A 14,613-nucleotide genomic window follows, 5' to 3' on the forward strand; every position below is an offset into this window, starting at 1 on the left:
TGGCTTAGCTTCCAGTGGTGCAGCAGCAATACAAACAGGGAAGGAGCAAAACAACCACAGATTTCTGACAGTTCACCAGCACACTTGCTTGTTCAGGCTAAAGCATCATTATTCAAATATATTTATTATTTTTATAACAAAACAAAAACACAAGAGCAAAAAACATACAGACTACAAAATACAAAAATACAAAAAACCCAAAACCCAAAAATACAAAATCTTCAACTTATATCTAGTCTAATATTAATGACTTCCTCATATCCTTTCCAGCTGCATTGCATTGTATATCATCTTTAGTCATTTCCAAATCTTATTCTTATACCTTACAGGCTAAAGCATCATTTGCCATAGTGTTATGTGCAAACAAGGTCACTGTCTATAAGCTAGAAAACTGGTTAATGCAGTTATTGTGGAACCAGTGTTATAGAAAGTTGAAAAGTTTTAAGAGACCCTTGCAGCAGAAAGGAGCCGGGGTGGGGTGGGGGGATTCTGAGGGACCCAGAAGCTGGACTGAGCAATGTAAATGGATAAATACAGAATAAAACACAGTAGCTGAACAAAAGAGAACAATACAGTAGCTGACAGAGTTTCTCTCTGCTTATTTGCTGGATTTTAAAACCCCACCCCACCCCCCAAAAAAATTCATTTTCTCAAATGATGTTTAACTTGGTGTTTTCTTAAAACTGTAAGTAAAATAGTAATTTGTTTCAGAAAAACTTGGTCCGAGGCCTTGTCATTTACCCCACACCTAAGGGCTCTGCCACTTTACCCAGTATAGCAGGCATCCCCAAACTGCGGCCCTCCAGATGTTTTGGCCTACAACTCCCATGATCCCTAGCTAACAGGACCAGTGGTCAGGGATGATGGGAATTGTAGTCCAAAACATCTGGAGGGCCGAAGTTTGGGGATGCCTGCAGTATAGTGTACCTCGGGTTACAAACACTTTGGGTTACAAACACTTTGGGTTACAAACTCTGCTAACCCAGAAATAGTACCTCAGCTTACAAACTTTGTCCCAGGATGAGAACAAAAATCGTGCACTGATGGCGCGGTGGCAGCGGGAGGCCCCATTAGCGAAAGCGTGCCTCAGGTTAAGAATGGTTTCGGGTTAAGAATGGACCTCTGGAATGAATTAAGTTCATAACCCGAGGTACCACTGTATCAGGAGTAGGTTGGGCCAATTAATGTCCAAAATATTTATTGGAGGGAGTTGGGGAAAAATAGACATTTGCTTGCTTGCCTCCTTTCCTCCTCAGCAGCCCATGCCATCACCATGGCTGAAGAATGAAAATACACAGGATATTGAGAAGATACAGATCGCTCAAGTAGGCAAGCCAAGCTAGATTTCTATAAGGGTGGAGAGAGTGTGGAGAATGGAAAGAGTTTGCATCCAGGACATGAATTGCCAGCTAATAAGTTATTTGGGGCAACTTTTGATTATGTTTAATTGGAAAATACAAACAAAAATCCTGCATAAGAACCAGCAACTAAAGACTCTTTGCTCCTCTTCAGACCAAGAACTGTCAAACCTACCCTGTGGTTTGCGCCGAAGAGACATTCGAATGATGTCGCTGCCCAGCCTGCTAGCAAATCGATTTACTCTTTGGTCATAGAACCAGTCACCAGTTGATTTCTTCAGCTCCCTGCACAGAGAGAGAGAGAGAGAGAGAGAGAGAGAGAGAGAGAGAGAGAGAGAGAGAGAGAGAGAGAGAAGAGTGCTGCAAAAGACCATTTGTAACCATTTTATCACTAATGTTTAGTTCAGTTTTTACCATCACTCAGTTTTCCCGAAGCATGGATTATTACATAACTATGTATAATGTAAAATGGAAGTTTCCAGTGTATCTGAAGAAGTGTGCATGCACACGAAAGCTCATACCAAAATAAAAACTTAGTTGGTCTTTAAGGTGCTACAGAAGGAATTTTTTTTATTTTGCTTTGACTCAGACCAACACGGCTACCTACCTGTAACTATGTATAATAGAATTTGACTTGCTGAGTTGTTGTTTCATTAAAATAAACACCTCAAGTTTCTAGCCCTCATTAATGTACAGGGGAAACATTTTATGGAAACCTATAGATGTTTTGTTGCTGACTTTGGGATTTTGCAGACACAACTTTGCAGCAGGAACAGCAAAGCTCCCCTGTAGGTAGTTATCAAGGGCGTGTTCAGATGGGACCCTCCCTCTGCCCAAACAATTCCACAGCAACATTCTTGGCTCAATAAATCCTGAACCAGTCTCATGGCCTTGGTGGCAAGAACCCAGCCTTGCTAATGGTACTCGCCTCACGTTTCTACGAAGGAAAATAAAAAGAATGCATGGAGGATTAAATTATTGAGCAGGGCAGTTAAAACTCCTGAATCCTAAAGCCCTTAGACAAAACAAGTTGTGCATAAACATTGAGAGCTAGAATCTTGCATGTTTTCCTTTAAATTAAAAGCTGGTTCTAAGCTGTACATTGAAAACTGGGTTCAAACATGTGGGTTCAGAGACAAGAAACAGACGCAGCTGGAAGAGACAAGGAACAGGAAGCACAAGGACAGGAAGTATCACTGGCAAACTCAAGCTGCCAAACTTACGCCTCCTTGGTGCAGACTTTGCAGCGCCAGGAACTGTTGGCGCTATAGGAGCGGCAGTCCCGGCACACCAGATGGTTGCAGCCACGGCAAGTATTGGCTTTGGGGCTGATCCGCCCCAGGCTCTGCTGACAGCGGGCGCACGTCCTCTCGCTGTAGCGCTGGCTTCCCCTCTTGGCTCCCTTTCTGCGGATCTCTAGCAGCTCATTCTTCAGGCGCCTATTGCAAGGAGCACAAAGCAGGAATGACTAAGGACTACCTCATACAAGGGAATTGAGCCTAAGTTCCCATACATCTCACAGCATCCGCTCCAGAAATCCAGGTGCTGGTTAGTCCAGCTAAGGCTTGCATCCGTGAAGATGGTACTCTTTAAGGCTTAGGTCTAAGGCAGGGGTCCCCAAACTTACCTGGTTTCGAGACGGTTCCTCTGGCGCCGATCGCACAGTGGGCCGGAGGGCAGGGGAACGAGCTCCCATATGCGCGCATACTCGCGTTTTCTGGCGCATGGGTTCTGCGCATGCACAAACGTCATTTCCGGTGCACTTCCGGGGCGGGGCGGCACCAGAAATAGCTTGTGTGCATGCGTATGGGAGCGCGTTCCCCCGCCCTCCGGCCCGCGCGTGTGCACATGCTATTTCTGGTGCCGCACCGACCTAGAGATGGGCAACCACACCACGGCGCACCAGTAAGAGCGGGTGGCGGGGGCCGCACAATTGGCTCGCATGGGCTGCATCTGGCCCCCGGGCTGTAGTTTGAGGACCCCTGGTCTAATCTGTCTGAAAGAGAGTATGCCCTCAGTTGAACCTGATCAGGTTCCGAGACTCCCTTCTCTCGGTCCCGCCACCCTCACTTGGTGCAGACGCAGCAGAGGGCCTTCTCAGTGGCTGCTCCCAGACTCTACAACTCCGTCCCTGGAGAAGCCAGACTGGCTCCCTCCTTGCTGTCCTTCCGCCAGGAGGTAAAGACCTCCTCGTCCCAACAGGCTTTGGCGAATCGATTGCTTTTAATGATGGCATGCTGTTTTTATCGTATAGGCGTCCCACACACATACACACGATCAACTTGTGCACAACCGCACATATGTGCAGCGCTGGGAGGTAAATGCAGAAATAGAACCATACCAGGCAATGGCAGGAGAGAGCTGGAGAGTCTCGTGGCTCGCGAGGAGACTCTCCCCAAAGAGTCCAAAGAGAACATCAGTGAGGGCAGAAGAAGCCCCAAAGAAACAAAGTCGTGGGGCTTTGTTTACTCTGCTCAGCCTCCCTGCCTAACAGCCGATGTGTGCATTGCTGCAGGAGGAGGAGCTGCTTTTCTGTACAGCCTCCAGCCTCCAACTGGTCCCAGAGCTTCAACTCTAGTTGAAGGGAGAGTTGTGTGGGGAGAGAGATCTGGAGAGCAGGAAAACCCGGCATTTTAGAGGGTGCACCCCACCTACACAACTTTCCCTTATGTGCATGGAGGCCTGGAGCGTAACCCCCATGTAAGGGGGGGCACCTGTAATTATTTGCACAGTTTTAATTCTACTAATGTTTCATTGTTTAATTACTGCCCCCCCCCCATGTTTTAAGCTGTTCTTATTTTTATCTGTAAACCACCTTGAATGCCTCTCAGGGGAAATTATATATCAGGAGTATTACATGGAGCTGAGAGTAAGAAGCTAAGGAACATGGTCTGTACTTCTGCAGACTGGGAAAGGGCCATGTCACAGAAGCTGATCTGCATGCAGAAGGACTTAGCCTGGCCCTTTCGGTTAAGTAGCAGGAGGCCTGTGATAACCTCTGCCCAAACCCAGATCTACCAACCTCACAGGGCTGCTGTGATAATAAAATGGGGTAGGGGGCAAGCACTGTGCTCCTTAGAGGGGGGAGGGGGAATGCAATAATAAATAATTTAGTTATTTTGCTTAGGTTACTTGCTGCATTTTTAATTTGTTTTAAGCTGCCTTGAGACACTTTCTTTTGTAATAAGCAATGAATAAAAGAAATAACATAATGGATAATGTCCCTTGTGAAATAAACACTACGAGCTCCAAGTCTAATGTAATTAACTGGTATATCAGAGAGAGAAAGAGTTATGCTGATCTCATTTTTTGACAGAATTACAAGCCTGGTAGATGAAGGGAACGCTGTAGATATAGCCTATCTTGATTTCAGCAAGGCCTTTGACAAGGTGCCCCATGGTATTCTTGTAAAGAATCTGGTATAATGTGGGCTAGACAATGCTACCATTCAGTGGATTTGTAACTGGCTGACTGACCGAACCCAAAGGGTGCTCATCAATTGCTCCTCTTCATCCTGGAGAGAAGTGACTAGTGGGGTGCCACAGGGTTCTCTCTTGGGCCCAGTCTTATTCAACATCTTTATCAATGACTTGGATGATGGGCTTGAGGGCATCCTGAGCAAGTTTGCAGATGACACCAAATTGGGAGGGGTGGCTAATACCCCAGAGGACAGGATCACACTTCAAAATGAGCTTAACAGATTAGACAACTGGGCCAAAGCTAACAAAATGAATTTTAACAGGGAGAAATGTAAAGTACTACACTTGGAAAAAAAAAGAAAGGCACAAATACAGGATGGGTGACACCTGGCTTGAGAGCAGTACATGTGAAAAGGATCTAGGAGTCTTGGTAGACCACAAACTTGACATGAGTCAACAGTGTGATGCAGCAGCTAAAAAAGCCAATGCAATTCTGGGCTGCATCAATAAGAGTACAGTGGTACCTCGGTTTAAGTACACAATTAGAATCATAGAATCACAGAATCATTAGAGTTGGAAGAGACCACAAGGGCCATCCAGTCCAACCCCCTGCCAAGCAGGAAACACCATCAAAGCATTCCTGACAGATGGCTGCCAAGCCTCTACTTAAAGACCTCCAAAGAAGGAGGTTGGTTCCAGAAGTCTGTACTTAACCTGAAGCGTACTTAACCTGAAGCGAACTTTCCCACTGAAAGTAATGGAAAGTGGATTAATCCGTTCCAGACAGGTCCGCGGAGTACTTAAACTGAAAGTACTCAATCCGACGCGTACTTAAACCGTGGTATGACTGTATAGCATCTAGATCAAGGGAAGTAATAGTACCATTGTATTCCGCTCTGGTCAGACCTAACCTGGAATACTGTGTCCAGTTCTGGCACCACAGTTCAAGAAGGATACTGACAAGCTGGAACATGTCCAGAGGAGGGCAACCAAATTGGTCAAAGGCCTGGAAACAAAGGCCTGAGGAACGGCTTAGGGAGCTGATTATGTTTAGCCTGGAGAAGAGGTTAAGGGGTGATATGATAGCCATGTTCAAATATATAAAAGGATGTCATATAGAAGAGGGTGAAAGGTTGTTTTCTGCTGCTCCAGAGAAGCGGACATGGAGCAACGGATTCAAGCTACAAGAAAGAAGATTCCACCTAAACATTAGGAAGAACTTCCTGACAGTAAGAGCTGTTCGACAGTGGAATTTGCTGCCAAGGAGTGTGGTGGAGTCTCCTTCCTTGGAGGTCTTTAAGTGGAGGCTTGACAGCCATCTGTCAGGAATGCTTTGATGGTGTTTGGACTGGATGGCCCTTGTGGTCTCTTCCAACTATGATTCTATGCTAATAAATTGTTCTGTTTCATTTGGAATTGTTTTATAGCTTTCATAATTGCAATTTGTTTTTTATAATCATACTTTTCATTGTAGGCCCTTTTGGTGAAGGGCAGGTAACAAATCTTACAAAGAGATGAATACAGCAAAATATTTCTCACTAGCTTAGCCCATGTAAGTGCAGAGACAGAGGCAGCAGAGCCTCAAAACAGAATATAAGAGGAAGAAAAGATAAAAATCGGACTATTTTACAGAGTTTCGCAATGAGCAGGGAGATGATGAGATGGGCAATCTCAGGCATGTGGACAGTGCCTCCCCGCCCCAAACCCCAAACAGTGCTTTGGATCCCAAAGGTTGCAAACAGAAGAAAGCTTCCAAGACAACAAATGGTCTAGACAGACAAATGGTCTGATGCAGTATAAGGCAGATCCCTACGATGGGAAAACTACTCTGAATCACCCAGATTTCTCCAGGGCAGGTGGTTAGGAAAGCCCAACCGAGACTCCATTTCCTCAGGGTCTTGCGTAAGAACAATGTCAAACGAAAATTGATTATCTCTTTCTACCGGTCCACAATAGAAAGTGTCCTTTCATACTGTATTACAGTGTGATATGCTGGTTTGACAACCATGGACAGGAAGTCCCTACAGAGGGTGATGAATACAGCACATGATATCATGGGCTGTCCCCTGAGTTCACTAGATGACATCGCAGGAGACCGCTGCCTCAGAACAGCGAGGAAAATTCTTGGGGACGACTTTAATCTCCTACCTTCGGGCAGGAGATATAGAAGTATAGTCAGCCACAGGTTAAAGAACAGGTTTTTTTAATCCGTGGGCTGTTGGGCTGCTGAATGGAAAAAAATAGTGGTGAAATTGACTTCTGACAAGCACACAGAGTGCAAACAAGACTGAGTGTATGGGGAGGGAGGGGGGCTCGTTTAATTTCACTGCACACAGGTGGTGTATTGACAATAAAGGTTTACTATTTATTATTACCCAGACTGACTTCTCCAGGGCAGGCCTGTACAATGCACAACCCATGAAGCTGAAGCAGACCAATCGGAACCTGAAAACACCCTTGTTTTTGTCATCTTAAGCAAGCAGCAAAGGTTTGGACTATATTCCTATGCCAGCTGAGTTCTCCAAAGCAAGCGCAGCGGTGTTCTTGCCTCCCTCTTGACCCCTGAGCCATTTGGGTTCTCACCTAATTCTCCTCTCTTCTGCTTTCCGCAGTGCTTCATCTCGTTGCAGGACCTGGAGGATCAGATCCCTCTCAGCTTCCGAAAGGAAGGACAAATCAACAGCCTCCATCGTTATCCTCAGGCTGGAAGGCAGCTCCCGTTCCCTGGCTGCAGAGTTCTCAGAGCTAGAAGGAAGATTAAGAGTTTAGCATAGCTGAGCAAGAATACTACAGGTTCATTTAACCCAGGGATAAGGAAGCTGTGGCCCTCCAGAAATGTTGCAGGACTCCAACTATCATCAGCCCCAGCCAGCACAGCCAAAGTTAATGGATGATGGGATTCAGAGTCCCAACATTTGGAGAGCCACAGGCTCGGCATTTCTGATGTAACCAGCTGACATGAGCCAATGCAAACCAAAAACTCTGAAGGCAACTGACCTGCTATACAGTATTAGCTAAAGTAAGCCTGGTTTCAAAACACACTTTTTGCATTGTTTTCCTGCAAATTTAGTTGCCTACAAAAGGTCAAAGCATTCTACTGCAGTTTGGGGCAGTGGGGAAACCAGGGTCAAGAAAGACTGAGGCTTGCCTAAGTCCACCTGAGAGATGAGATTTAAAATTGGGAACTCCCCGACTTATAGCTCTGACTCGTATCCGCTATACTGCAGAGGCTCTGTAAATAACAATTCTAAGCTACATCATATGGGCTAGAGGTTGTAAGACTCCCATTGTTCTTGACCATTGGCCATGTTGGCTGGGACTGATGCATATGCATGTATACTTCATCAATGGAACCACTGAAAAAGCTAAAGACTGGCAGAAACAAGTGGAACATGCGCCCAGAGTCTGCAGCACTGGTGTTCTAGCCAATTGTGCCTTTTCCTAGGGTACTCCATCCCACCCCCAGTGAATAGACGTTCCACATTATGAGCATGCTCAGTCTTCATCTGGTTGTTTCTAGAGAAGCTGCTCCATTAAGTTCCCTCCAATACACTTTCTTTCTATTTCTGCGGATGTTTGAGTTTCTTCTCTAGTCTCTCAGAAGCTCTGCTTTAGCTATATATATATGCCATAACTCAGTTCTTTATTAGAAGTACTTATAATGAAAGACTAACAGAAAGAAAAAGACAAGACAGAACAATGCTTCTCAAAGACGATTCAAGTATAGTGGGACCAGCTGCGATATTTGCTAAAAGGATTAGAGTGGGGATCCAATTGGCATAAAGGTTACGGCGAAAAACATAGGATCTTATTCCAGGCAGACAATATCTGAATGTTGGCACAGCAGAGGGAGGAGGAGAAAGAGAGAAGAGAAGAGCCTAAAATCTCTAGCATTTTGATACCTGGGCTTTGAATTAAAAGTCAAAGGCCAGGGGGAATCGCTCTGAGCAAAGACAGTGAAATCAACAGACGCCACAAAAAATACTTGGGCTTCAGAGGGATAGGGATTCCATATTGATTTTGCCCTCCAAAACAAAGAAATCCTCACAAAAGTCTCAAAAACATCCTACTTTTTATTTTTTTTAAATTATCTAGCAGTTAATGCACTAACATTCGTGCAAAAACAAAAAACCCATGTACAGTACTGAGCTTTATGGTATCTGCCCTGGTGCCAACTTGATCAATGCCAAGTCACCATGGGTGTAGCCGGGGAGGGGGCACGGAGGGGCAGCTGCCCCCACCCCAAATCAATAAAAAGACATAGCTAGCAGATTCTGACCCTGCCCTCCCAACAAAAGGCCTGCCCCCACCCAACAAAAATCCTGGCTATGTCCATGCAAGACACCCATTATTAACAGAGCAGGCCTCAGAAGAGAGACCCCAAAAGGTCTGAGGAGAGGATTGTGGCCATGGGACTACACCGTTGTGAGAGAGTGAAAAGAGACAAGGCTGCAGACCAGCCTGAGCCGTTTGGGAGAGATATGAAAAGTATGGACCAGGGCCCCATCCTCCACAGTCCTATGTCACCAAGAAGCTGAAGAATGAGGCTGAACCAGCTGAGGGGGCTGATAGTGTCAGTTACCTGCCCTATAGTTTTTAAGCCTCCACCATGTGTTCGGCCTTTCTGGTGAAGGGGAAGCTGGTGAAGTGCTGTAGGAACACGAGAAACTGTCCTATACCAAAGTCAGACCGTTGGCCCACCTGACTCAGTGAATCCTACCCTGACAGAATCAAGCACTGGAATGCTGAAGTAAAATTTCATGTTCAAAATGCAGACCTTGACGTTGAGAGTTCAAGGTTTTAAATTTGAAACAGGAACAGCAAAACTGGACAATTCCGGCCAATCTCAAACTTTCATTTCAGCTCTATGTTTTGACAGTATTACTCTGAGGTTTCGTGGTGTGGAAAGTGGGGCACCATCAAAAACCAAAAGCAGTGAAGGAAGGGTTGAGGTAGTAAAAACAAGGCTACAAAAAAAAATTAATAAAATAAAATTAACAGTGAAAAATGGTGAAAAGCCCAATGCACGTGATAACAAAACATAGCAAGCTGCCTTACACTGAGTCAGAGCATTGGTCCCTCTAGCTCAGTATTGTCTACACTGACTGGCAGAGGCTCTCCAGGGTTTCAGGCAGGAGATGTTCTCAACCCTACTCTGAGACACTGGGGGTTAAACCTGGGGCCTTCTGCACGCAAAACAGATGCTCTGCCACTGAGCCCTTTCATATTGGAAACATGGCATGGGGTGGGGGCAGAGACTTCAGGCTTGTGGATCTACTGGGTTTTTTTCCTCACGGTGGCTGCATACACACACCATACATTAGAAGCACATTATCTTCCACATGTTGTCTTAGGAGAGGGGTAGTACCTCTGATGGGGGACATGTTGTGTTCCTTCTGGAGTGATTTCTCCACCTTTGGTCCCCACCCTGCACTCAGCTCTCACCTGCATTGTGAAGACAGGCTCCAGTGGAGTGGGCAGATGAGGCCAATAGTGGGTCCAATGGCCATAGCTGTCAACCCTCCCATTTTTGGCAGGAAACCCCTGAATTTAAATCCGTTTCCCGCTGCAACCTCGGATTGTAAAATACCCCGTAAATGTCCTGGCTCCCAGCTGGCTGCTCGCTCACTTGCCAAGTGCTGCCGGAAATCGCCTCTGCACATGCCCGGGCATGCACAGAAGTGATTTCTGGTGCCCAGACAGGCGGACATGGGCAGCCCGGCACTGGAAGTCGCTTCTGCACATGTCTGGACATGCGCAGAAGCGACTTCCGGTGCCGCGCCACTGCTGATCCCTTATTTTCCAATCTGGAAGTTGACAGCTATGTCAATGGCCAAGAAGGCAGTTTTTGCACATAATAATAATAATAATAATAATAATAATAATAATAATAATATTTATACCCCTCCCATCAGGTTTCCCCAGCCACTCTGCAGCTTCCAACAAAATTTTAAAATACAATAGTCTGTTAAACGTTAAAAGCTTCCATAAACAGGGCTGCCTTCAGATGTCTTCTAAAAGTCAGATAGTTGTTTATTTCCTTGAGATCTGATGGGAGGGCATTCCACAGGGCGGGCGCCACTACCAAGAAAGCTCTCTGCCTGGTTCCCTGTAACTTGGCTTCTCGCAGCGAGGGAACCGCCAGAAGGCCCTCAGCACTGGACCTCATTGTCCGGGCAGAACGATGGGGGTAGAGATGCTCCTTCAGGTATACTGGACTGAGGCCGTTTAGGGCTTTAAAGGTCAGCACCAACACTTTGAATTGTGCTCGGAAACATACATGCTCTACATGCAGTGTAGAGGGAAGTGAGGGGCAGGTGGGGTTGTCAACCTGGGAAGGGAGGCCATGTAGGAGAAGTAAAACTCTGGTCCTAAACTTCTGCTGCCTTGAAGGATATCTTTGGGAGAAGAAAAAGCTAAGGAATTAACCCTACTCAGATCCCCAAGACGGTTGGATGGCGCCTTGTACGCCTCCTTCTGTCACCTCCTGCCGCCAGGCTTATACCAAACGTATAGCTCTGTTTTCCTTTGGATCACATTAGCAAGGCAGCCCAGGACCTCCATACATACTGCCCAGGCTCACACCCGGGGAGATCACTTCAGTGCTGCTAATGCAGCGGTTTGACTTCACCCCTGGAGGCACACTCCATTATCTCGAGAAAGAAGGATGCCAACAACAGTATCTCCCGTAAAAAATCTTGGGAACTTTAGGCCTTTACAGAGCTACAGTTCCCAGCACCCTTACCTGAGTACAGTTCCCAGGATTCTTTGGGGACAACAAGCTTTTAAATACATGGTATGTGCATGGCCTAAAAGACTCTTGAGATCTACAAACTTGAAGAAGGTACACAATGATGGTTTGGGCAGGCAGTGAATAGTATTGATTACCTAGCGCACCCCATAAGCCATGCAAAGGGGAATAAATTCACACCTACAAACCAAAACAGGCATCATGAGTAGATTTCTAAACTTATTTATTTATTACCTTTATATCCCATCTTTCATGCAAAGGGTTCGGGGTGGTATACATAAATTTGCCCACTCCCTATCATATCCTCACAACAAGCCTGTGAGACAGGATAGGCTGAGACAAGGGGGACTAAGTGTTCATCCACACTTCCTCTTGTCTGGATGCTTCCCTACAGGAAAACCCACTCTTTACTGCTGAACTGCAGCAAACATAAATCAGGGTTTCCGCAAATAGATGCTTGCTCCGATTCGGTGATGAAGAGCAGCTTTTCCCAGGAAAAGGCAAACAGAAAACTGCTCAAAGCCTGGGGCAAGCAGAGTGTTGATGACCCTTAAAAGAGTTGATGAAGCAAAGCCTGTTTGTTGTTGTTGTTCGAGTGGGAGCCAGAAAACGTTGCTGACGCAACTGCACCACCACCCAGAAATTTGCCACTTTTCTGCAATAAAAACATCTGATATGCATGCAGAAAGCCCCGGGTTCAATCCCTTGTATCTCCAGGTAGGGCTTTCCCCGCATATTCCAGGCTGTTAAAATGAAGGAAGCATGGGTGGAAACAGCATTGCGTTTTTGTGTGAAAGAGGTGGAATCACATTTCTGCTACTGAAAACAAATCCCTTGGCCAAGATACATGTAGAATTAAGGAAATGAATTAACCACTATTTTGCACTTGGCTCCTGCTGGAAGACCTCAAAGCTTGAAGTCTTCCCTCCCCTGCATTTAAACACACACACTTAATTTCCTGCTTAGCTGTCCCACATTTTCCCACAGCAAACAGGAAGCATGTTTGATAAAAACACTCAGCTCTGGTATTCGAAAGACAAATACCTCTTGGGATACCAGGATAGGATTTTTAATATCCTATTTTCCACTCTACCTGGTGTCCCCTGTCCTGCGTACAAGTGCACCCACACCAAACGTTTTGCTTCATGTTTCAAGATCAGGAGTGTGCCTTAGCCGAAAGCAGCAGCATGCCCATTGTGGCGTGTGCGGCGTGGAGCATCTCCACAGCCTCCCCCCCAGCTGTAGGGTGGCTGAGGCAGTGGGCAGACGCAAGCCCCACACTGCTCGAAAAAGCAGTGTGGAGCTTGCAGGCAGTCTGCCCGCCGCCTCCCCCTCAGGAAAGATGCGTTGCTCAGGCATGCTATAGGCCCCGCGGTGTGGCGGCCAGTGCCCCCTGCCTCACCTAGCTACCAGTGATGTAGGAGGGAGGTGCAGGAGTTATTTTATCAAGAAAAAAAGTGCCGTGAGCCCAATTTTTACTTTTTTTAAAAAACACATTTTTTTACACACACCCCAGTGATGACACCCGCGCACCCACCACACACACCCTTCCTATGCCACAGGCTGAAGGACCCCTAGCTGGCTTCCAAAGCTGTACGGGATATTTGAATTGGCAAAGAATCATTAAAACACAAAACAGCCAGGGGTGCCAGCTTGAATAAAATATTGGGGGGGGGGCAGGTAAGTCCCACACCACATAGTCAAACAGGATATGTCACATTCACACTCTTTGAATGGCAAAGCTCATCAACTTTGGGGGCACCAGAACCCCTCAAATATTTTTTTGGGGGGGGAGGTTTTCGAAGGGACCTCGGCCCCTAGGAGTTGGTTCCTATGAAACAGCAGCAACATACCATTCCACAGGATCCTGTGGAAGAACACATGACATTTTCGAAAACTTTTATCAACACATGGTCATGGACTCTTTAGCACTAACCATAGAAAAACAGCACACAATGCGAAGTGCTCCACTTAGCTGATATGCCTGGTTAGGTCTCTCACACGCACACCCTTCCACTTCTGAAGGAGGAAGCCTTTCCTCAAACAACTACCGTACTTGTAATGTTTCCCTTGAGAGAAATGAGATAGTTCTTGCCCTACATAGCTGACAAAAACATACTGATCTTAACCAGCCTATGAGTGAGCCACCCTTTTGCTGTGCATTCATAATGATTTATGCTCACGATGGTATCAGGGCTGTCATATGCGATTCTGTTTTCAGAGATGGCATACTGCTTCATTTCCACTCAGTGCAACTTCCTGCGGAGATCCTGTAAGTTTTTTGGGGGGTGGGGAGAGTGCCTGCTTTTCTTGCACAATAGCTCAAGAGCTTCCAGATGCCAATAATGTAACAACCTTGGGGAAGTACTGCGGGAAAACTAATAAAGCAGAATGGTGTATAGGCAGACCAGTATGCCATAATTCTAAAAAGAAAAAACCCACAATTTTTTAGGGTGGCTGCCCTACAGTTTGGAACTCCCTGCCCATTGACACTATAGAACAGGGGTCCCCAGACTTACCGGGCTTCGGGCCGGTGCCCGCTGCGCCGACCGCGCGGCGGGCCGGAGAGCAGGGGAGTGCGCGCGCGGCGGGCCGGAGGGCGGGGGAGTGCGCGCCCGTGCGCATGCGCACACGGTCGGGGGAAAATCGCCGGAAATCGCTTGTGCGCATGCGTATGGGCCTCCCCCGACCCGGAAGTGCATCGGAAATGACCTCTTCTGGGTCGGGAGAGGCCCATACGCATGTGCACAAAGGATTTTCGGCGATTTTTTGCCGATTTTGAAGATCGGCGCCGCGCGCCGTAAGAGCGGGCGGCGGCAGCGGGCGGCGGGGGGCGTCGTGGGCCGGATTGGGAGGCTAATTGGGCCACATCCGGCCCGGGGGCCGTAGTCTGGTCTGGGGACCCCTGCCATAGAATCATAGAATCGTAGAGTTGGAAGAGACCACGAGGGCCATCCAGTCCAACCCCCTGCCGAGCAGGAAACACCATCAAAGCATTCTTGACATATGCCTGTCAAGTCTATGCTTAAAGACCTCCAAAGAAGGAGACTCCACCACACTCCTTGGTAGCAAATTCCACTGCCGA

At 46.8% G+C, this 14,613-nt stretch overlaps 1 protein-coding gene across 1 annotated transcript in view; it reads right to left on the reverse strand.

The window, feature by feature from the left end:
• The window catches only part of SYTL4 (synaptotagmin like 4), a 32,586-nt gene that overhangs the window by 16,075 nt on the left and 1,898 nt on the right, over positions 1-14,613 (reverse strand). The window contains exons 2-4 of the mRNA XM_035113424.3: positions 7,361-7,522; positions 2,582-2,797; positions 1,534-1,643 (exon numbers count right to left, since the gene is read on the reverse strand). Coding sequence (XP_034969315.3) covers positions 1,534-1,643; positions 2,582-2,797; positions 7,361-7,467 — 433 coding nt within the window. The 5' untranslated portion in view covers positions 7,468-7,522. The remainder of the gene's footprint in view (positions 1-1,533; positions 1,644-2,581; positions 2,798-7,360; positions 7,523-14,613) is intronic.

The sequence above is a fragment of the Zootoca vivipara genome, chromosome Z2, assembly GCF_965207765.1.
Source record: "Zootoca vivipara chromosome Z2, rZooViv2.hap1.1, whole genome shotgun sequence".
NCBI lineage: Eukaryota > Metazoa > Chordata > Lepidosauria > Squamata > Lacertidae > Zootoca > Zootoca vivipara.